Source organism: Antechinus flavipes, chromosome 4 (assembly GCF_016432865.1).
Source record: "Antechinus flavipes isolate AdamAnt ecotype Samford, QLD, Australia chromosome 4, AdamAnt_v2, whole genome shotgun sequence".
NCBI lineage: Eukaryota > Metazoa > Chordata > Mammalia > Dasyuromorphia > Dasyuridae > Antechinus > Antechinus flavipes.
In genome coordinates this window covers 254314101-254336421 of record NC_067401.1, presented here as the reverse complement: position 1 = coordinate 254336421, position 22321 = coordinate 254314101, and the positions used below count along the sequence as shown (strand labels likewise).

At 31.2% G+C, this 22321-nt stretch overlaps 1 protein-coding gene across 5 annotated transcripts in view; it reads left to right on the top strand.

Moving 5' to 3' along the window:
* Positions 1–22321, top strand: part of SNAP91 (synaptosome associated protein 91) — a 145418-nt gene that overhangs the window by 77372 nt on the left and 45725 nt on the right. For 4 of the 5 annotated variants that reach the window (XM_051997332.1, XM_051997333.1, XM_051997334.1 and 1 more), the window contains exons 10-13: positions 8543–8613; positions 18854–18881; positions 21206–21315; positions 22036–22157. In XM_051997332.1, the coding sequence (XP_051853292.1) occupies positions 8543–8613; positions 18854–18881; positions 21206–21315; positions 22036–22157 (331 nt within the window). The remainder of the gene's footprint in view (positions 1–8542; positions 8614–18853; positions 18882–21205; positions 21316–22035; positions 22158–22321) is intronic. The other variant, XM_051997335.1, reaches the window with a different exon arrangement.

The following is a 22321-nucleotide window of genomic DNA, read 5'->3' as shown; positions in this document are numbered from 1 at the left end:
TTATGGATTTATATGTCAATTTGCTGCCAGTTTTTATTATGTGCAGATAGATAGGATTCAGATAGAAGGAGCACTTTTTTCTTCATTTATGTGTCTGGAGTATAGAATTACAGTTTTCTTAGAAAGGAGAATTGGATTCATTAATACAATAACATTTTCTCAGCAAATGTATTTCAAACATGGCATTTTATCAAATGCAGCTTTGGCAAAGTTTAAGTCTTAAATTTAAGTTCAATGGCTCATCTCTTCTGGTTAAATCTTAGTAACATTTTTGCTCATTCTGGAACTAAACAGATGCATTAAGTAGCAGTTATAAAAATAATTTAATGGAGACTTTCATTTTATACTAATGATTGTGACAGAAAATGTTCTATTTTAAATCAGGAAGAGATTTTTGCAGATGGAAATGAGCTCAATTTTTTTATTTTTATATTACATAATATGCAATGATATATAATATATTAATGTGTAATTTTATGTTAAAATTTTTTTCATTATCTTAAATCTTAGTCCTCTGTTTTATTTTAAGTGGTATCCTTAAACATTATTTTAAAATTCAAGATAGAACAGCTTGAAAAAAATGATAACTTAAAATCAATTAAATTAAATGTTAAATTTCATAAATTAGACCTAACATTAAAAATAATATTGCATTATAAAATACCTAAAATAATTCACATCTTGCAGATTATTTTATTTGCTTCTAGTTGATGGTACTATATTTAGTATCAATATTTTGTGCTAAAATAAGATAATATTTTTTGAAGTTTGTAACTAAATAAGATATATAATTGAAAATGTAGCTAAAAATAAGTTTTGTCAGTTTTGTATAGAAATTTAAATTTAATCTGCATTATTAATATTTTCTCCATCACTTTTTTAAGTCTAGACAAATCAATAGAACAATGTATTAAGGCCTGATTTGTAGCTCTTGATGATTTACCAGGTATAAAATGCTCACCCTGAACATTTAATATTTGTGTCTCAGAGCCAATTTGAAGTGACTCCTACATAACCCTAGTACAGTCCATTATTAGACCTATTCTTAAAAATGTTTGCAATTTAGAAGAACCTACTGCTGACAAAAATCTTTGAGAACCTAAAGTCACCTCCAGGAAACAAGAAATATTTATTGTAGATTATTAAGTATACATTAATAAAATTTTAAATACATTTTCTCAAGTTGTATGTATTTACAAAACAATCCCAACATAGAACATAGTGATTTTAATCAAGCAGCTCTTAGAAATGTTGAATAGTCTTTATTAGCAAATCGTTAATGATTATGGCAGTAAAAAAAAAATAATAATGGAGTGTTTGATATATTGAATGGTTTAATTTATCTAGAGATGTTTGAGCAAAAGTATAAATGTTCATTTGAGTTCATTTTAAATGTAGTTTAATTTTAAAACTGGGAAATGGCCTAAAATATATTCATTGTTTTAGAATCCTTGTTTGTAGAAACTGAGAAAATTGACATTCATTTATGTTTTTATTACAAAAAAATATATAGACTTGTTTGGGTTTCATTTTCCAGTAGCACTGATACCAATTTTAATTTGCATATCACTTTTCATGTTAGTTACAAAAATAAATGTTGATTTAGTAGAGCAAAGTATAACATTAAGGATACTCTTTGAACATAATGTCTTACCCATACATCAAAAATCATTTAAGCTTTCTTGAAAGGCAAACAGAAAAAATCTTATTCAGTGACCCTCTGATCATCAAGGTGAACAGAAAACAGATGTACTCTTGTCAAAGATATTTACTATTTTAAGTTCAAGAAGTATTCTTGGTGCATAGTGAGGTCTTTCAGATGCTCCTATTTTTTAATAAAATTGTGTCAGATGTACTACGGCTAAAATGTTGAAGAATCTCTTCCTGAAAGAGATTTATGGCCACTTGAGAGTTTGGCCAAATTATCCACACAAGAAAAACCAAATGAACCAAAAATGCCTGTTGCCCAAATTATAATAATCAAGTGGACAATCTATAGATTTGATGATTAAGCATGCATACATACACATATACAAATACACATATATTATATGTGTATATATCTGGGACAGATTGCATAGATGAACAGTAAGTTGGGACCAGAATTAAAAGAGAAGAGTGTATAGATTTCAGGAAATTGTAAAATAACTTTAATGACCAATAATCCTAAGCTTCTCCCACAAAGGCAGATGTTTTAAATATAAATATTCTACCAATGTTTCAGGCTAGGAGTCAGAGAATATGATAATCCACAAAGAATTTAAAATGAATATCACACAAAGGACAATGGAGAAATACCTTGTGGTTATGAATATGTTGTAATATGTAACCACCAAAGAATTTAAAAGAGAATGGGAAAATGTCAATGTGAAAGTATATGATAAGAAAAGAAGATTGAGGATTCATTCAGCAGCAGTGAGGGGTGACCTGTGCACAGGCTGAGGGATTCCCTGGTAACAAAGTTAGAAGAAAGCAATACTGGGTGAGCCCCTCTGGCAAATTTAAAAGGAAAACACACATATTTGTGTAGGAGGGGCAGTCTTCAATAAATAAATGTTTTTTAAGTGTCTATATGCCAGGCACTGAGATTGAGGTGGAGATATAAAAAAGAGGCAAAAGAGAATTCCTGCCCTAAGAGAACTTGCAGTCTAATAAGACAACAAACAAATATGTACAAATAAGCTATGTACAGCATAAGAAATAAACAATTAAGAGAGGGAAGAACGAGAGTTAAGAAGTACTAGAGTTTCTGTAAAAGACGTGATTTTAGTTAGGACTTAAAAGAAATCAGTACGCAAAGATGAGGAGGGAGAACAACCCAGGTTTTGAAGTCAGCCCAGAGAAAATGATTAGAACCAAGAAACAGTGTCTTGTTTTGTGGTGTAGCCAGGAGGCCAGTTCTCCTAAAATGAAGAGTGTGGGTCATGGCAAAATGTTTAAGAAGACTGGAAAGTATGAAAGGCTAGGTTACAAATGGCTTTAAACGGATACAAAGAATTTTGTGTTTGATTTTGGAGGTGATAATGAGTTTATTAAGTTGGAGAAAAGAGATAACATGATTGGACTTGTATTTTAGGACTTTCATAGTAGAATGGAGGATGGATTGTAATGGGAAAAAACTTGAGGCAGGCAGACATACCACTAAGTTATTGCAGTATTCAAGACATGAGATGAGGAGAGCCTGTACTAAAGTGGTACCAGTGTTAGAGGAGAGAAGGAGACATATTTCAGAGATGTGGTAGAGGTGAAATTCCTAGAAAAAATTTCAGATTGATGAGGCCAAAAATACATCCTAATATTAAATGTTGAGTAATATCTTTTTTCCTAAGCACATAAACTTTTTTTACATGTGCTTAGTTTGTCTTATTTATTCTCACATTTATATAATGTGTTTCTATACATATAAAGAAAAGAAACCAGAAATAAATATACAAAAATTTTTGCTACAAACAAATTAGGATCAAAGTTATACTTCCCTTTCTTTTTTGTTGTTGCTTCTTAAGTTACATATTTAAGTGTAATTTCGATTTTAAAAAGTCAATCATGAATCATACATAACCACCTTGACCCCTTTTTAATTTTTAATGTATAGGCAAGGTGTTCTGTAAAACAGAAGTCAGTTTGGTGTACTATTTTGTTTGCAGGACATTCAATAAATAGTTGTTGCATTTTGACATGTCTCTATCCAGTCCTGGTTTAGAGAACTAAAGGAAGCTAGATGAATTCTCTGACTTAGAATTCTGGATTCACTGTAACAATTGAATTAATTTAAAAGAAACTGAACTAAACTGTGTTCTGTGGTAGTCCTCAGAAGTATTTGAAACCTTTAGGCCAGCCAGAACCCACAAATGTTCCAGGACTACGCAGAAATCTTTATACTTTTGGTTTGGAGCCTCTAAGCCTAATTTAGAAATTTAGAGTAGAATCTGGTTAATTTCTGAACCTGTGGTATAGATGACATATATCTAAGTAATTATCTTCTGTGACATTTTTCTATCTTTGTCTGGTAAGTGGGGGGGGGAGGGGAAGAGAAGTGGAACATGAGATCAGGAGGGATTTCTCTTGACTTGAACATGCTTTTTGAAACCTTAAGAAAAGTAGCTGCTCCTGTTCATCCAACGAATGGAAAAAGAGATGGCAGGGATTCTGAGGGTTACCTCTTTCTTTCTTTACCAAAACAACATAGGATCATCATTTAAAAATCATACTTCTTATAACCAGTTCTATTTTCCACCAAAAGGATTATTGGGAAAGTACTAATTTATTTTTTGATACACATGTTCTAAATTTATTATCTTTGTTTAAGAAAAACTTCTTAGACTTTTCCAACTGATCTGAAAGCCATTAGTAATAAAAGTTCTCCTTTTAAAGACTGACACTGGTGAATTGGTAATCCTGATATTATATTACTATTCATCTTCTATTTCTTAAAAGCTATCCTTTTGTTCTTTGGATCTGTGTTCTAATTCCATTAGTGTCTACTAATTTTGGCTCTATTTTTCCTTGAGTAACTCAGGATGCTGTTGAGTATTTTTGCATACTATATATTCCTTTGCTTCCTTTAACAATGACAGAGGCATTTTGGAGATTTGAGACATAATCCTTGAATTATTTTGGGAAAAAAATTTTCAAGAAAATAAAATCAAAGTACTTTCTTTTTCCATTGAAAAGGATTAACTTATTTCTACTTGGTTACTAAATGTAATTATTGTTGTACAGGGTTTGAAATAGTTAAGTTTTGAGGTACTTTTCCATTCTATAGTTCTTTACAAATGTTGATTTGATTTACTTTTGTATCAGCTATATTGACATCATGATCAGATATAAATTTTCTTTACTCTCTAATTTTTATTTTTTTATACACTCTAACAAGCCAAATATGCTTGTAAAACCATATTTATTAATTTGTCTCTTTTTTTCTGGAGCTTCAGTCTTAACTAGCAGACATTTCATAGACTATTTCAAACTGGATGATCTGTAGGCATTTCAAATTCAGCCTTTTCACAACAGAGCTCCTCATCTTTTTCCCCTAAATCCACATCTTTTTTAAAACCTCCATATTTCTACCAGTTTTCTCACCATTCAGTCACCGAAGTTCTGAACCTTAGCATTATTAGCAAGTCCTCACTTTCCTGTATCTTATATATCCACTTATTTTCCAAATTTTGTCATTTATCCTTCTACATTGTCTTGAATGTTCTGTTTTCCAATGGCCACCATCCTAGTTTGGGGCTTCATCACCTCTTGCAATGGCCTCTTAATTTTTTGTTTGTCCTTAGTGCTTAGCACAACACTTGGCATGTAATAGGCATGTGATATTCATTCATTCATTCATTCATTGGGCGTCACTGCCTCAAGCCTTATTCCAAACCATCTTTTACAGAGTTGTTAAAGCACTTTTTCCGAAGTGAAAGCTTATCACTCAGTGAATTCCAGTTTCCACTTTTACATCAAGGATAAAATATAAACTCTTCTGTGGCTTTTACCTAGTATCTAACTTTTCTTTCAGCCCTATTATACTGCCATATATGATTCCCTTTACCACACTTTATGGTTTAGGAAAATTGATTGTTTTGCTATCCCTTATAGATCAGTGCTTTTGTACTGCTGCCCTCCATGTCAGAAATGCACACTGTTCACCTGATGCTTGAAATCCTTTGTTTCCTTCAAAACATAACTGCAAGTGCCATTTTCAAATTCCTTTGCTTTACATTTATCTTATGTATATTTTGTATATACTTATATATGTAAATATCTGCTCTGTTAAAATGTAATCTCTTTGAACTCAAAAAATGTTTTTTTTATTTAGCCTTTTAAAAATTTAGAAATTTAAGTAATATTACAAGAGAGAAATCAACAAAATTTATCTTTAACATCTAAATTGGTCCAAATTATTTCCTGATATTTAGAAATGTAGGCAGTTAGGTGCTGTAGTAGATAGAGCATTGGGCTTGGAATCTTCCTTAGTTCAAATCCAAATTAAAATTATCTTCAGTTGTCTGACTCTGGGCAAGTCACTTAACCCTATTCCCTTTATCTGTAAAACAAGGTGGAGAAGAAAATAGCAAAGCACTTCAGTAAGCCAAGAAAATACCCAATAGGATAACAAAGAATCAGATACAACTGAAAACAGAAAATTTATTGTTGTGCTAAAATATCTTTGTCTTATAGCTATTTCTATGTATTGTGCAATCTGATAAATAATTCTTTTACCTCAGTTTGCAATGAAGAGTAAAGTTGAAATAATTAAAATAATAAAAATTACTTTTCAGCCTATTTTAAAGAATAACCTTTTAAATGAATTACTATCCTCCCCCCAAAAAAAAGAAGTATTTTGACATTTTAAGCACAAAAAGTAAAAACAATCTTTTATTCAAGTTCAAATTATAGGATTTCTATCCACCTTCTACTTCATTATACTCTTCAGAAAATAGTCATTTAACATTTATCTTAATAGCTAAGGCCAAAATTGTAGTTTTGCTGACAGGATAATTCTGTGATAAGTGAAGAGCAATATATAGTTATTCCCTTGACAATCTATCTGAAGTTATAATGTAATATCAATAACACTGATATATAGGGAAAGATTTCTCATTCTAAAAAATAAGTCCTAAAATTAAATAGTTAATGTGATTAAAATCAAACTGGTTGATTGAACAAACCTTATTCAGTCCATAAATATTAAGCACTTATATGTAAGATGCTGGGGATAAGCAAGATAAAAATGAAAAGGACTCCTTGCCCTAAGAACTTATATTATATAGGTTCAAAAAAATTACATTTATATATTTATGACTTTTCCATTTAACTATGTTTAATACAATTTGGCACTATTCCTTTACCAGGTGTATGACCCTGAGGAAATCATTACTCTCTCAGAATCAGTTTCCACATCTGTAAATTGGGGCTAATAGTAGTATTTCCTTCACAAAGTTGTAAGAATAAATAAGATAATGTGAAATGTTTCAGAAATCTTGACCCTAAAGCCTTAAAGTGACACATATATATTAGCTTTTGTTATTATCCGGTAGCATAAGCTGCTTTTGGAGTAGAAATGTACAATTTCAAATTTATATTAAATTGTGAATTAAGAGAATTGTCATAGTGAGTCGTCTCAGTATTCTGCTTCTCCATTGCCAAGAGATTTATTAGAGGTCATGAATGGCTTGAATAGGTTGGAGTTTTACTTCAAAGCATTCTGTTTTCTCTTAATGGCTTATTTAGAGATTTATTGAAAATTTTATTGAACTTGTCACTTGAAAGTTTTCCTGTTCATGGGCATATATGATCAAATAAAGTGTTTATCAAGCAATTAGCACAGTGTCTGGCACATAGTAGTAAGTGCTATTGTAAATATTAGTTTTTATGTAAGCATGAAACTCTAAAAACTATGAAAATTATATGTTTTTGTATTCTTGACCTAAAATTCATATAGTGAACCATTGTTGTAAAGTCTATTTAGTGTAGGATTTCCTCACTATATTTTTTATTAATGACAAAATGATAAAAATATAGTTGCTTCTTTGATTATTTTGAGATACTATCCTTTTTTTTTTTTTAAGAAAGCCTCAAAGATTACCTTAAAAACAATCTAGGAAATAGAAATGTGCAGAATTTTGCTGTATTTTAAATAATAGGTTCATATAAAATTATTCTGAGATATTATTTTAAATTATCTTTTGATATTTTTGTTACAGAGGACAAAATTATTTTATGGTTTAAATTAAATTACATCTCAATAAAGGGAAATTTTAGTGCTTATTAACTATTTAAAAGGTTTGTGCTTATTTTCCCATAATTCCTTCTTTCCCTAGTTTCCCCCTATCCTTAGTGTTTTCATTTGGACATACAATAGTGAGATTTTACCATATTGTTTACAAATTTGCTTTGGAAATGTTCCTATCTTAGATTCTCTTAACTATTCTTATGTTCATAGTATGGGGATGGATGTGCTGAACTTTAGCTGATAAATTTTCTTTCCAAGAATAAGTACTAAACTTTTTTTTTGTCTTGTGTGATTTGATATGCTGGAATCTCACAAAGGGCAGCTAGATGATACAGTAGAAAGAATGCTGGACCTGGAACCAAGAAGATTCATTTTCCTGAGTTCAAATCCGACCCAGTAGTTACTAGCTGTGTGATCCTGCGCAAGTCATTTAATACTCTTTGCCAGTTTCCTCATCTGTAAAATTAGCTGGAGAAGGAAATGGCAAACCATACCACTATCTTTGTCAAGGAAAAAAGTCCCAAAGGAGTCACAAAGAGTTGGAAAGAACTGAAAACAACCAAACAACAACAAACCTCACAGGAATTCTGTTTACTATAGAGTCAGATTAGATATAATATGTATCTCTCTTGAATTCTGTCTGGTGGAGTTCAATTACTGCAATATTAAAAGAACTTTATATGAGAAAATCTTACATGTTCAGTAGAATCCTACCATGAATTTCTAGGATTTGGTTATAATCTAGTTCCAGGGTTTTTAACTTTGGCAGGCTAAGGGAAAAGAATGTAGACATTCACTTTTACTTTTTTATTATAGGCTCCGAGCAGTCTTATGGAGACACTTGAACAACATCTAAATACATTAGAAGGAAAGAAAACTGGAAACAAGTATGCTTTAGTCGTATATTCTGAAGTGTGTATGTGTATGTGTTATGGGGGGATCTTTGCTAGCTTTTAAAAAAAAGTGATATATAGTGTCATCCTTCCTTCTGCCCCAGTTCCTATTATTGGAAGATTTTTTTTTTTATTAGATGATTTTTCAAAAATATTCAACTCAAGTAATAGGATTTTGGTTTTGGTAGCAATCATATTGACCCATATGAATCTTAATGATTCTTTATGTTAAGTGATTTGTACTTTTTTAAATTAACTTATAAAATGTGTCTTTATTGGCAATATAGTTTCTTTCTAATGCAATTCTGAATTAAACATTAAAAAGCTTTTGTTTTTCTCTTACTGGTGAAAGATCATTCACTTTTCCTTTGTAGGTATTCTTAAGCTGTAGTCTCTACTCCCTCTTTCTCCTACCTTGGGCCCTAATTAACTATTGGAGAAGACAAATGAACAGAAAAAAATTTGGCATGTTAACTAGGTTCTGAAAATACTATTTTAATTGGCTTTTAGTTTCATAGTAGATGCAGAAATAGATTTATAACTGATCTCCTTGTCTCTGGTCACACCATTCCGTATGTTCTTCACAAAATTGAATTTATCTTTCTAAAGCTATATTTGTATTATTCCCTTCCCCTACTCAAAAATTTTCTATAGCCTTTAGTCCAAACTTCTTAGCCTAAATTCAAGGCCCTGACCTCACCTCTGGTTTATTCCCTGCTCCTTCCTTAGAGAAGCCTATATCCTCTACAACAGTATTTAGCAGGACTTAAATTTTGTTATTTCCTTGGTTTGAAGGAAACATTTCTTTTTCATAAAATTACCTTTTTCACCCTCTTTGTCAACAAAATCCATCTCATGTCCTAACACTTATATGAAGTCATTCCTGACACCTCAATCAGAAGTTCTCTCTATTCTAAAATCCTTAATTATTTTTCTGCTTCATTTTTTAGGTATTTTGTGTCAAAAGAGCTAAAATTGTACCCTGTACTATTCTTTATATTTTCCATGTTGTTTTTGTATACAGGAATTATGTAATAAATATTTGTTGGTGGTTGCAAGTGCCATCAATTAAACAAACATACTAAGTTAAGAAAAGAAAAGTCAGTAGAGATAGTCCAAAAATTTTCAGATGATTGATGGACCTTGACCTGCACAATTATGTTTTTCCTCTTTTTGTCAAGTTTATAATTTACTAAAGAAAGTTAGTGTCTGACATTTTTACATACAAAAAGAATGCATAACCTTATTTTTTAAAGTTCATAACATAATTATTTTGTTTTATACTCAACCTTTGGACAAAATAAATGCTTTTCCACCCTTTTATTTCAGCTCACTTTATGTCTACCAAAAATCCTTTTCCCCTGAATTGTGAGTTTGTCCAGAACATTTTTGGCCTTATGTTAATCTGCTTATCCCTAATTAAAATTAACAGACTTGAGTAGTTAACTATTTTCATTTTTCTATATTTGTGCTTACCTGGGAACTTAAGTGATGGGTAAGTACTTACTATATTGAGTGTTTACTTTGCATTCAGTTATTACTGTGTATGCAAAAATACTCATAAAGTGAAATTTAATATATTTTGAACATCTAAATGTCAAGTTTTTATTTGTTTTCTAATTTGTTGTCTTTTTCAGTGGTGCTTTTCAGTCTCTCAGAGTAGATGGCATAAATTAATAGTTAATGGACTGTTATTTATGCCTTCTTGAGATGGGGTAAAAACTTTTTTGAACCTTCTCTAGAAACATATTCCACTAGGCTTAGTCCCTATAATCTCAAAGATTTTACTTCTTTTTGTAAATTCTTACACAAATTTGAAGTTATCAAAGAGGCAATTTCGTGAAAATAGAATTTTTTATTTTCTATCATCAGTATAAAGTAAGTCTGATCCCTAGTTCTGAGATGAGATTTAAATGCTCTTAGAAGAAAATCTACAAGTTTATATTGATACTTTGTTTATTTCCAGGATTATATAAACTACTCTTTGGTATTCTTCTGAGACTTCTATAACATTATACAAAATCCTTTTGTATTTTATCTCTTGAAAAATTCCATGGACAAAAAGAGATTTCATTTCCATGTGATTCTATTTTGAAATATATTTTTAAAAACCTTTAGTAATTTTAACTAAAGTCATATAGATGGGGAAAATGTGAGGTCAGTTTTCTGTGCTTTCCTTTTAAGAGTAAAAATCTGATATATTCAGTACTGTGTGGATTATCATGTACATAATTAATTTTATCTCAGTATTAGGATCAATAAAGGATAGTATTAGGTTGATTGGACTTTTTGAATAGAACGGAATCATTTGAAATTTCTATGAATGTCTAGAATTGTAGAGCTGGAAAGGGCCTTGTATCACTTATCCCTACATTTAACTTACTGTGCAGGACATTTTCTGCTATGTTACTCTTAATCATCCCAAGTATTGTGAGATGCTATCTGAAGCAGTCATCCTTTTTTCTTTCAGTAATAAAATGCTATATTTCCAACCCTTATTGAGGTGGTAGGGTTCTCCTAGGCAGAGAAATAAAATCTATCATAACTCAGTGATTTGAATATTACCTTAAAATATTATCTAAGACAATTTTATGAAACTTACTTTTATTAAGGAAAAATAACATACATAGAAAATGAAACCAATTTAAGATTTTGTTTATAAAGAACAAAATATAAAGTGTTCTACTTATACACTTTTGAAATTTTAAAAAAAACTTCAGCTCATTTATATTGAATTGCATGACTAACAGTTTGTTCAAATTTATTAAATTGTATAATAAATTCATTTAAAAGCCTTGATTGGTATGGGACAAAAGGTGAGCTAAAAGTAGACCCCTAAGGCATAAAATATTTTCAGATCAATCTTTCCTATCTCCACCTCCCCAGTTGCTAATGCCTTCTTCATCTACTCAAACTGCCTTCTATTTATTCTGTTTACTATTGCATTCTCTATTAAAAAGTAAGATTCTTGAAGGTAGGAACTGTTTTTTGTTTTGTTTTGGATTTTGCCTTTATTTATATTCCCAGTGCTTAGTATAATAAATCACATATGGGAAAAACTTAATAGATACTTATTGATTTGACCTTCTGGTATAGCAGTACTTGCCATATATTTTGTTGTTGGTAGGGTCTGAAGTGTTTTTAAACTTTGTCAGATAGTGTGAGAAAATTCATGCATGAAATAATATTTTCATACAGAAAATAATAGCTTTTTTATATTACTCTTTTGTCATAATTGGTCTTGCTAGTTAAATCATACTACCAAATCCACAGCAATTTTTGCTCAATGGTAACTTTAATATACCTTTACAAAACCATAAAAAATTAAACCAAAACTTATTTGGTAATTGTCATATTATACTAATAAAATACACAAAACTTGTCACTCTAAAAGGTTATAGAAAAGTTAATATTTCCTTACCAAAATGGCAGAAGATTATTAATGGACATTTTAGAGCACATGATGAATAACTTTTTCTAAAAAAGCAAACAAAATCACCTTTGGAACAAGCCAACATCACACAGTTGTGCAAATTTTGGAACAAGCCAACATCACTCAGTTGTGAAAATTTTTGTTAAATAATCTCAACTGGCTTTTTATTAAAACAAAATAATTTTTTACACCTTCCTCTTTCACCTCAATTCACTCTTTTACTTACTGTAGCATCTTTTCCAAATCCTTTTATTACTCCTCAAATCTCTCATCACTTTGCCCTCATTCTTTCAACTGAGAATTTTGCTTTATATTTTACTGGGGGAAAAAGGCCATTTGATAATATCTCCCTCTTTTCTACCCTCCTTCTCAGCTCACATCATTCATATGTCATTTTCTCTTTCTTTACTTGTCTCATTATAAAAATGTAGTTCTTCTTGCCAAGGCAAATCCTTTTTGTGTGAACAAGTGACCTCATTCTATCCCTTCTCTAGATGTTCTTCTATCATTTTTGTTCTCTCAGTTATCTTGACTCTGCCTCCTGGTTGCTTGCCTGCATCCTACAAACATTCTAATAAATATTCTTAAAAACTCTCATTTGATGCATCCATTCTATTCTTCCCTTAGCTATTAAACCATAATTCCTTTACTTTAATAGTTAAAGTCTTTGAGAAAACTATCTACAATTGGCATCTCTACTTCTCACTTTATAACCTGTCCCCTTCCTACTTTTCCAATCTTCTTACACTTTATTCCCCTCTACTTATTCTGTGTATGTAGATATGTGGTATTCTAATTCCTGATTCCTGACATTTTTATGACTGCCTCCCATACATTAAATTCTCTCTCTCTTCATCTTTTATCTCCTGATTCCCTGGCTTTCTCAAGTTCCAGTTAAAATTCCACTTTCTATAAGATGTCTTTTTCCATTTCCCCCTTAATGTCAATTTCTTCTCGTATCTCCAACTTATTCTATATACATCTACTTTCTATATAGTTGTTTGCATATTATTTCTCTCATGGAACTGAGTGGTCTCCAAAAGAACAGGGATTTTCTTTTCTACCTTTCTATCTTTTCTGCCCAATACTTAGTACAATGCTTGGTATCCAGCAAATACTTAATAAGTGTTTTTTTACTGACAAGTAAAGGTCAGTTGTATCAGGTCCAATGCCATTTACAGTATCTAATGTAACTTGCCAAAAGTGATTTTTATGTGGATAGAATCAATGAAATTGTTCAGTGTAAAGAATAGGACGAAAAGGCCCTCTTTGGGAAATATCCAAATAAATTAAAATAGCAATTATATTGACAAACTAGCATTGGACAAATGACTAAGTTGTATGAATTTTTTTGTGGATATGGAGTTTTATGATGGCTATTTATAAACACATCATTGCAACCAAAGATGATAAAAGGATTAATTCGAGGTTTTTGGAGCATTTTTTTTTATTTTAAAGCTTTATATTTTAAAAACATATGCATAGATAGTTTTCAATTTCACCCTTGCAAAACCTTGTGTTCCAAATTTTTTTCTCCCTCCCTTTCCCTGATCCCCTCCCTTAGACAATATTCAGTTCCTATAGTCCTATCTCTGGTGCAGATGGTTCTTTCCATCACAAGAACATTGGATCTGGCCTGAATCACCTCGTTGATGAAAAGAGCTATGTCCATCAGAATTGATCATTGTATAATCTTATTGTTTCTGTGTACAATGTTCTTTTGATTCTAGTTACTTCATTTAGCATCAGTTCATGTAAGTCTCTCCAGACCTCTCTAAAATCATCCTGCTGGTCATTTCTTATAGAACAATAATATTCCATAACATTCATATACCATAACTATTCGACCATTCTCCAACTAATGGGCATCCACTCAGTTTCCAGTTTCCTGCCCCAACAAAAAGGGCTGCCACAAGCAGTTTTGCACATGTGGGTCCTTTTTCCTAAAAGGATTATTCTTAACAAGGCTGAACTTAATAATCATTGTAGATAATGCAGTAGAGTGGTAAAAAATTGTAAAAGATCTTAAAGTGAAACTTTGCACTTGTTGAATACCTAAAAGCACAATCTAGAATTATACATAACTTCACTACCATTTACTGATTTGACAAATTCCCATACTACAAATACTGGACCCAGAACATTTTCATGGGCTGAATTATTGCCCACAATACCTGTACTTAAAATGGATCCATAAAAATGTACATTTTTAATAAATGTCATCATTCCAAATGCTCATAACTGCAAGGGAAAAAATCAATTAACTTCTAATGATAGATTTAGAACTAGTAGTATTGTTACAGGTTATCTCTTTAAATCCCATTATTTTACAGATGAGGAAACTTAAGCCAAGAAGGGTTAAGCAACTTGTCTGAGGTCATAACAGTGGCAAATCTCAGAATAATTTTTGGGTTTTTTTTTTCCTGTTTTTGAGGGAAAGTTTTTTTTTTAATCCTCCTTTCTTGTCCTGGTTTCTCACTAACTTACCTCCCATGGCTAGTGTGCAATCATTAAAAGATTTTAGATCCAGGACAGCATAAACTCCAGAACCAAGAAGAAAAACCTATAATTTAAAAAAAAAAAAAGATCTAAACTATATCCCCAAATGTTTCTTCAAATGAGACTCTTTTTTTCTCTCCATAGCAACCCCCTATTGATCTGATCTGATCTGATATCAAATCATGTTCCTCTCACCTTTCAGCCAGCAATCAAATAAACAATAAAATTAGTCAAAAGCTTGGATATGAAAGCGAAAAATACAAAAAACAAAACAAAACAAAAACACTTAAGAGGCAAACCTTGGCTCAGGTAGGAGGAGCAAAGGAGTTAGCTGGTCAAGAAAATAGTGAAATCCCTTGGAGTTCCATGTCAGAAAATCTTTCAGAGTGGAGCAACACAGGTATGGGAATGCCAACTGAGATCTCCTAGATTTAGGATAGTCACAATATTTACAATTTGAACACAGTGGCTATGCCAGGATACAATAGAGTGTTTTGTTATTTCCAGGTCTTATTACTTCAGATCTAGCACTTTTCCCCTCTAAATTGTTGCACTGCTTTTATTCTCTATTTTTATTAACAATATCATCATTTTCCCATCATCCAGATCTCAAACATGATTCCCTATATCTAATCATTTCTTAAAACCTATGTTCAAAACAGTTATTTGTTTCCTCTTAAAATTATAGTGTAGGAAGAGACTTAAGAGCTCATCTAATTCAATCTCTACCTGATCAAGATTCCCCTACATAATAGTTCCAGTTTTTCCAAATTCCAATTCCAATAATTCCAAATAATAGGAATGTTAATTTTTACTCATCTTCATTGTAAAACTCTGACGCTTTTACCCATTACTCCTCATTTTGTCCTCTGGGTCCAAGAATAACAAATGTTATTTTTCTTTTTTTGTCATCTCTGAACATAACTTAATATCATTAATTTGTGCCATACATATCTTCTCTTCAGTAGGCTAAATACTTCTATTCCTCCACTTGAAGGTTGTATGGCATGGTCTTGAGTCTTCTTGCTATCCTTGTGGCCTTTTTCTGGATATTCTCTAGATTACCAATACCCTCTCCAAAAGAATGTGGCACATAGAACAATACTTAAGAAACAACTTGATTGGGGGAAAGTACAAGTTGGTATCTTACTCATTTGAGACACTACATCTCATGACACAGATTAAAATCACATTAGGATTTGGCAAGATAGAGAAGAGATTGTATGTGAGTTTTGTTTTTGGTAGGTTTTTCTTTTGTTTTTTGAGGGGGCAGCCATGCCTTCTTCTAAATCATATAATCCACGAAAGCCCCCAGATCAAACTAGTCAAGCCTTACCCTATCCCATATTATATTTTTGTGAACTTTGTCTTTTTAATTCAGTTATAGGATTTTAATATTTATTCTTGTTGAATTTCATCACATTAGATTTAGCCTATTATTTTAGCCTGCTCTCCATCATTTATTTCTAACCATAGAAATCTTGCTGACATATATGCTCTTCTAGATATTTTCTGATTTTCCTCCATTTCATTTGATTCCTCTGTCCTATAAATTTTCATACTTTTGTGCTTTTCTTTGACAATTGCATCATTTATTAAATTGTACTTATATAATAAAATTTTATAAAATAGATAACTATGTAATATTGATTTATATACATGTTCTTTTTTCCTTCTAAATCATAAGCTACTTTATTCATCTGTATAGCTCCTTTGAGGGCCTAGAGCAATATCTTACTTATACTAAGCCCTTGATACTTGCTGAATATGTGAAAAAAATGGAGAGAGATCACAGAGAACCTTAATGAACTTATAAATCATTTAGATTTATATCATGTAAGTTCAGTATTGGTTCTCTTAAATAAGTAGAGAAGCCAATTTCATAGCAGAAATGCTGACCCTTTGGCAACAGTATTCAAAAATATTTCCGTCACTTCTTTAGCTGTACTTGTTCACTAAGGATCCTACTCCATACTCACTTTTCTCTTTTTTTTTTCTAGGAAATAACCTATTATCCCACATAAATAAATGGTTGTCTAACTAATTTATAATAGATTTAGGAGTTCATTCAATCCAAGGCAAGGGTTAATTAACTTGTCATGCTAGAGTCTGCCTTTTTGTAAGGCTGATAAATTGATGATTTGTAAGAAATAAATGAATTTACTATGATTTAAAGTATGAACTGAATTGAGTTTGAATTTTTACATTAAATTTATTCTATTTATTTTATTTATTATTTCCAGAAATGAATAAATTCTCTTAATCCTTCCCTGAGTATTCAGATTGTTCCAAGCTTGCTCTTCAGGGTTCACACTGCTCTGGGGCTGAGGCTGCCAGCTTACTTCCCATTCTGAATGGGCATGGCCAAGTCTTGCTTGTTATGTTGGGGTTCTGTGACTTCGCTATTTGCTTTCTGCAGTTGGATAGAAAGTCTCACATCTAATCTGCAGATCCACTGGCTTCTGAACCAGGAAGCCAAGTAGCTGCTTTATTTTGGCTAAGAGCCTCCCGGTAGATTCTCCTAGAACTCTCTGCCCTGAATCTCTGCACTTAATCTGTATGGGTCACCTCCCCTCACTCCCACCCAATTGAGACAGACCTTTGCTGAAGTTCTTCCAAAATATCTTCTGCTAGAAATGTGTTATACTCCAAATATTTATAGGGTTCTGTCGCTCCAAAACCAGTTCAAATTATTGGTGTTGATCTGAGGGAAGCCAGGAAGATCTCAAAGACCTACCTACTCTCCACCATCTGTTCTCTTCTTCTTCCTCCCCAGCCAATTCTGAGAAGAATAATTCCCCTCCACTATAAAAGCTTTTTTTTCCCTCTTTTTTTATGGCAGACATCTTTTATTTTGCACCACAGAATAGCTTTATTTTTAAGAAATATGCATTTATCCAGCTAAAATGTATGTAAGTAAGATGCTGAAAGTGTTTTTTGATTGATTTTGTTAGCCTGTAAACTTAACATTTAGCCAGTGTGGCTTTATTCTAATTGTGATTGTTATCCTAAGAAAAAAGAATTTAAGAAACACATTTTATCCATATTCTTTCTTAGATGATTTACATATTTATAGATTTAAATTGAAGATTATTCTGTAATAGAAGTTTAACAATCTGCTTTTTTCTCAAAACAATTCATGATCTAAACTTCAAACTGTGGCATATATCAAATTCTAGGTAGTTTTATTTTATGACATGGCTATTTTTTTTTTAATTTTCATCTTAAAGAGAGCTTATACTACACCAAACACCAGTTATCCATTTGAGTCTCTCATAATGCCAACCTTGCCCTCTTTATATTCTGATGCTACTGTTCCTTGTGGTAAGGTTTATAAAATGTAGAAATTTTTAGCCTTTTGGTGTTTTTACTACATTTTTTAGCTATGGTTAGGTGTTTACCTTCATTTGTTGAACCAGGAACAAGTTTTAAGGTTATTGTATAAGAGAATACAGAGTTGTAGTGACATTAGAGGGAGTTTTCTTTGTCCCGAAGGAGTTTTATGATAGATATGTCAGTGAAATAGATGTTAGTCATCAGGATGTACAAATTATGCCATGGTTCCTTTGAAGAGTTGGTTTAAAATGAAATTCGCATTAGTTCTGCCTATATAGATAAACCTTAGTAGAATTTCTGGAAATGTTTAAAACAGAAATGATATTGAGATATCACTTTATAGAAATTCTTTACACAATTCTATATGAATTTAGATTGTTCTTATCACCAGTAGTATTAGATCAATACATTGGTTCTAAATCTACTTATGATAGTGTTACTTTGCCCAAGTCACTCCACCACTCTGCTTTACAAAATAGATCTTTAAAGTTTCTTCCAGTTCTAAAATTCTATAATTTGATAAAATAACAAAGAAAATAATATTTAAAGATGGTAGTGTTATTTAATTTTAAAAATCTTTTAAGTCCTAGAAAATGTTATTACTAAACTTTGTTTTTATGCTAAAGTTAGTATTTCTAATGGATGTTTGAAGTGTCATTTTATACATGGACACTATATGTTTATGTTAGCATGTTAGATCTTTATTTCATTCATTCATTCATTTATTTATTGCTGAGGCAATTGGGGTTAAGTGATTTGCCCAGGGTCACACAGCCAGGAAGTGTTAAATGTCTGAGGTCAAATTTGAGCTCAGGTCCTCCCGACTTCAGGGCTGGTGCTCTATGCACCACACCACTTAGCTGCCCCCAGATCTTTATATTTTTGATATTACTAGAAATGTTTTTATTATTATTATTATTATTATTACAAACTTTCCTTTTTAAACTTTTCTCAATTAAATTTTAGATCTGGTGCTCCCTCTCCACTGAGTAAGGTAAGTCTTATTTTCTGCATTAGAAAAATAATAACAACAATAACATAGCAAAGCATTGCTTACTTGGCTTTTTCATTGTGAAAGCTGAGTCATCTTTCTAAATTTGCATTATTAATTTTAGATATGTTTCTTACTCTAATCAAAATTTTAAAACATCCTGAATTGTATATGATTCAATCATATATTTGATTGATTTATATTGCTCAAATAGTGGAAATATGCCAGGCATCTTAAATGCCTAGATTAAGATATTAGATACAAGAGAATTCACTAATATCAATTACTTTTAAGCAATCCAGGACATCAGTAAATATTTATTAAGCTTATAAAATAATATAATTAAAGATCCTGCCTCTGATATTTACTACTTTATGTGGCTTTGGCCAAGTCATTTAAATCCCTGGGCCTCAGTTTCCTTATGTTGAGGATTGGACTAGAGGGCCTCTCCATATTCTCTTCCAATTCTAAATTCATAATCAAGGATCCTAACTAGGATTAACATTATACTTTGAAATGTTTTTGTTTTTCTCTTTATAATTAATGGTTGTTGACTCAGAAACAACCTAATTGTCATCCCTTTGTTATCATAAAACATTACTAATTTTTTTAACTATATGTATATACTGCTAATGGGTAAAACTGCTAGATAGCAGTATATAAACTTTTTCTGACATTATATGCTAAGGATAACAAAATTTCAGGAATATTCATTGGATAGTTTTAGTATTATTTGTTGTATTCATATATTGGTCAAATCAGATTGAAATTTGTCTTATTTATCTTTTTTATTGTTGTTAACATCCAGAAATTTTGCTTGGTTGCCCCTTTATCATGTATCCCAACAAGAATTGTACTATTAACAGGCAGTTTTACAAAGTTAACTATTTATATTCATTCATTCTTAAAACAAGAGTTGTGACAAAAGTGATGTCACTCTTTGTGTATATTGGTATACCTATATCAAGCCTGTTGCTGTAGTTGAAGAATGTCTGAATTTCATTTAGATGTGTTAATTGTCATAGCCAAAATTTAGCATATGTAATTTTCATATGAAAACCAGATATAGTTTAGTAATTTCTATCATTTTGAAGATATTATTTCATATTTGAACTATATCCTAATTCTTGTTTAGGAAAAAAAAAAGATATGAGTAGCATTGTACAAAACAGAAATCCATGTAGTGCTTTTGTTTCTTGACTTAATGTGTTCTGTAACTGGTATTCTATTTAATTCTGACTTCTTGCTTACAATTTGTAGGTTTGAAACAAGTACTGTTTTGCTTCTGAACAACTATGAGACACATAGCTTTTAACCCTGAGGTGTCTCCCACAAATATTCACTTTTTTGATCCTTTTTCTGGAGTAGTTTTCTAAAAACAAAACAAACAAAAACAATCCTAAAATTTTAGGGTATTTTTTTTAATTTGCTTGCCCAGTTAGGTTAGTAGTATATTTATTTGATTATAATCTTGAAGTATTTGTTGTTCTCTTAATTCTTTAAGTGGAAATGAGATTTCTGTGACTGGTTTGCTTTGATAAAGGCAGATGCTCACCTCCTATTGATATTAATTTTCTGAGAACATGAGAAAGTAGAATTATCTCATGAAAGAAAGCAAAGATAGCATGATGGCTAACCACAACTTTTAAATATTTATTTAATATTTCAACTGTCTTCATGTGATATTTACCAAGTCTGCCTCAAACTGAACTAATCCAGAAAAAGGATTTATAGGCTTTGTTATTCTTTTTCAGCTGGTTGTGTCAGATTAGTGGGTGGATATGCACAAGATATCCTCAAGCTGCCACTGACTTGAAACATGCTTATGAGTCATTCTTTGCCATCTCTGAATTGTTTTGTAAGTTGGATTTTTAGACACTAAAGACATGCAGGATGATTTCTCAATAAAAGTAGGTCTAAGAAGGGAAGGGAAAAAAGTGGCAGGGGTGAATGTATTAAATGTGTATTAAGTAAACTGAGTGTCTTGGCAGTTACTCCAAATGTTTCTCCAAATACTTAAATTTCGGCAGCCACTAGTTTGTTGGGGGTTTTTATCAACTAATTTTCTGATGAGGGAATGTTTTTAGACATTGACAATATGATTGTAAATATAGAAATGAAGTTTTGTGAGATTAGACATAAAGTATTTGGTAAATTAAATTTATAATTTGATTCTTTACAGTCTAATAATAATGGAACTTTTTAAAATTCTATGGTGAATTACTCTTTGTCATTGTAAAGGGTAAATTTCTGCACTGTTTATCATTAGGTTATGTATGGTATAAATATTTATTAGAGTATTATATACTATATATCTTTACTTTCAGTCTTCTCCAGCCACAACTGTTACATCTCCTAATTCTACTCCAGCTAAAACTATTGATACATCCCCACCAGTTGACCTATTTGCAACTTCATCTGCAGTAGCTCCCATCAGGTTAGTTAATTATTATTGATAAATTATTGATATTTTAATTTGATTATGATTTTATTTGTATAGGAATTTTACTTCTTATTCCAACCTTGCTGGTATAGAAAGTAAAAAGTTTTCTGCTCTAGGGGAAATAGCTCTTAGACATCAAAATAATATTTAAAATCTGGAAGTATTCCATGGTAAGAGCTTGATAACTGATTAGTAGTATAAAAAATAAAATAAAAACTGAACACTGGATTTAGAAAACAATAGGTCTGGGGGTTGCAAGGCAGAGGGAGAAATGAAATGACAATAGATTATTATCAGACAAGAAAGTTTCAGTATTTATGAACATGGAAATGGTGTATTTATGAGTAATGATATATTTTTTATGGATAAAGGTATGATGAGTAGGGTGGATGGGGTCATATGATCTAAATAAGTTAAGGATATAAAAGGTTAAAATGTTTAAGGGAGTCTTTGTGCTAGTAGGAAGTTCATGACTACAAACGGCAATCACTGTAGAGGATAATAGCGTTACCTTGCTGCTGTACTCAAATTTATATTCCACTTTTCAAAGGACTTGAATACAATATTTTAATAACAATTTGTGAAGCTGCTGTCTTAATGTATTTTTAAACATTTTTGCTATATATTTGTTAGGCAGATTTAACGAATGTTCACATATATAATTTTTCAAAATATGCTCAATTAATTTTAAAGTCTTCTTTTTCTTTCCCTCAGTACTTCTAAACCATCTAGTGATCTCCTTGACCTCCAACCAGACTTTTCATCTGGGGCACAGTCAGCAGCAGCAGCAACAGCACCCCCTCCAGCACCTTCTGGAGGGGCAACTGCATGGGGAGGTAAGAGAAATTTATACCTTTCTATCTTTTGTTATTTCCAGATAAGTCTAAAATGTAATTTTTTTTCATTATGAAAAAAAATGTTTTGCTCTTTTCTAAGCTGACTGTTCTAAATGATAGTAGAAAATGAGGAGAGAAAGGCCACAAATGATGTCCATAGGCAT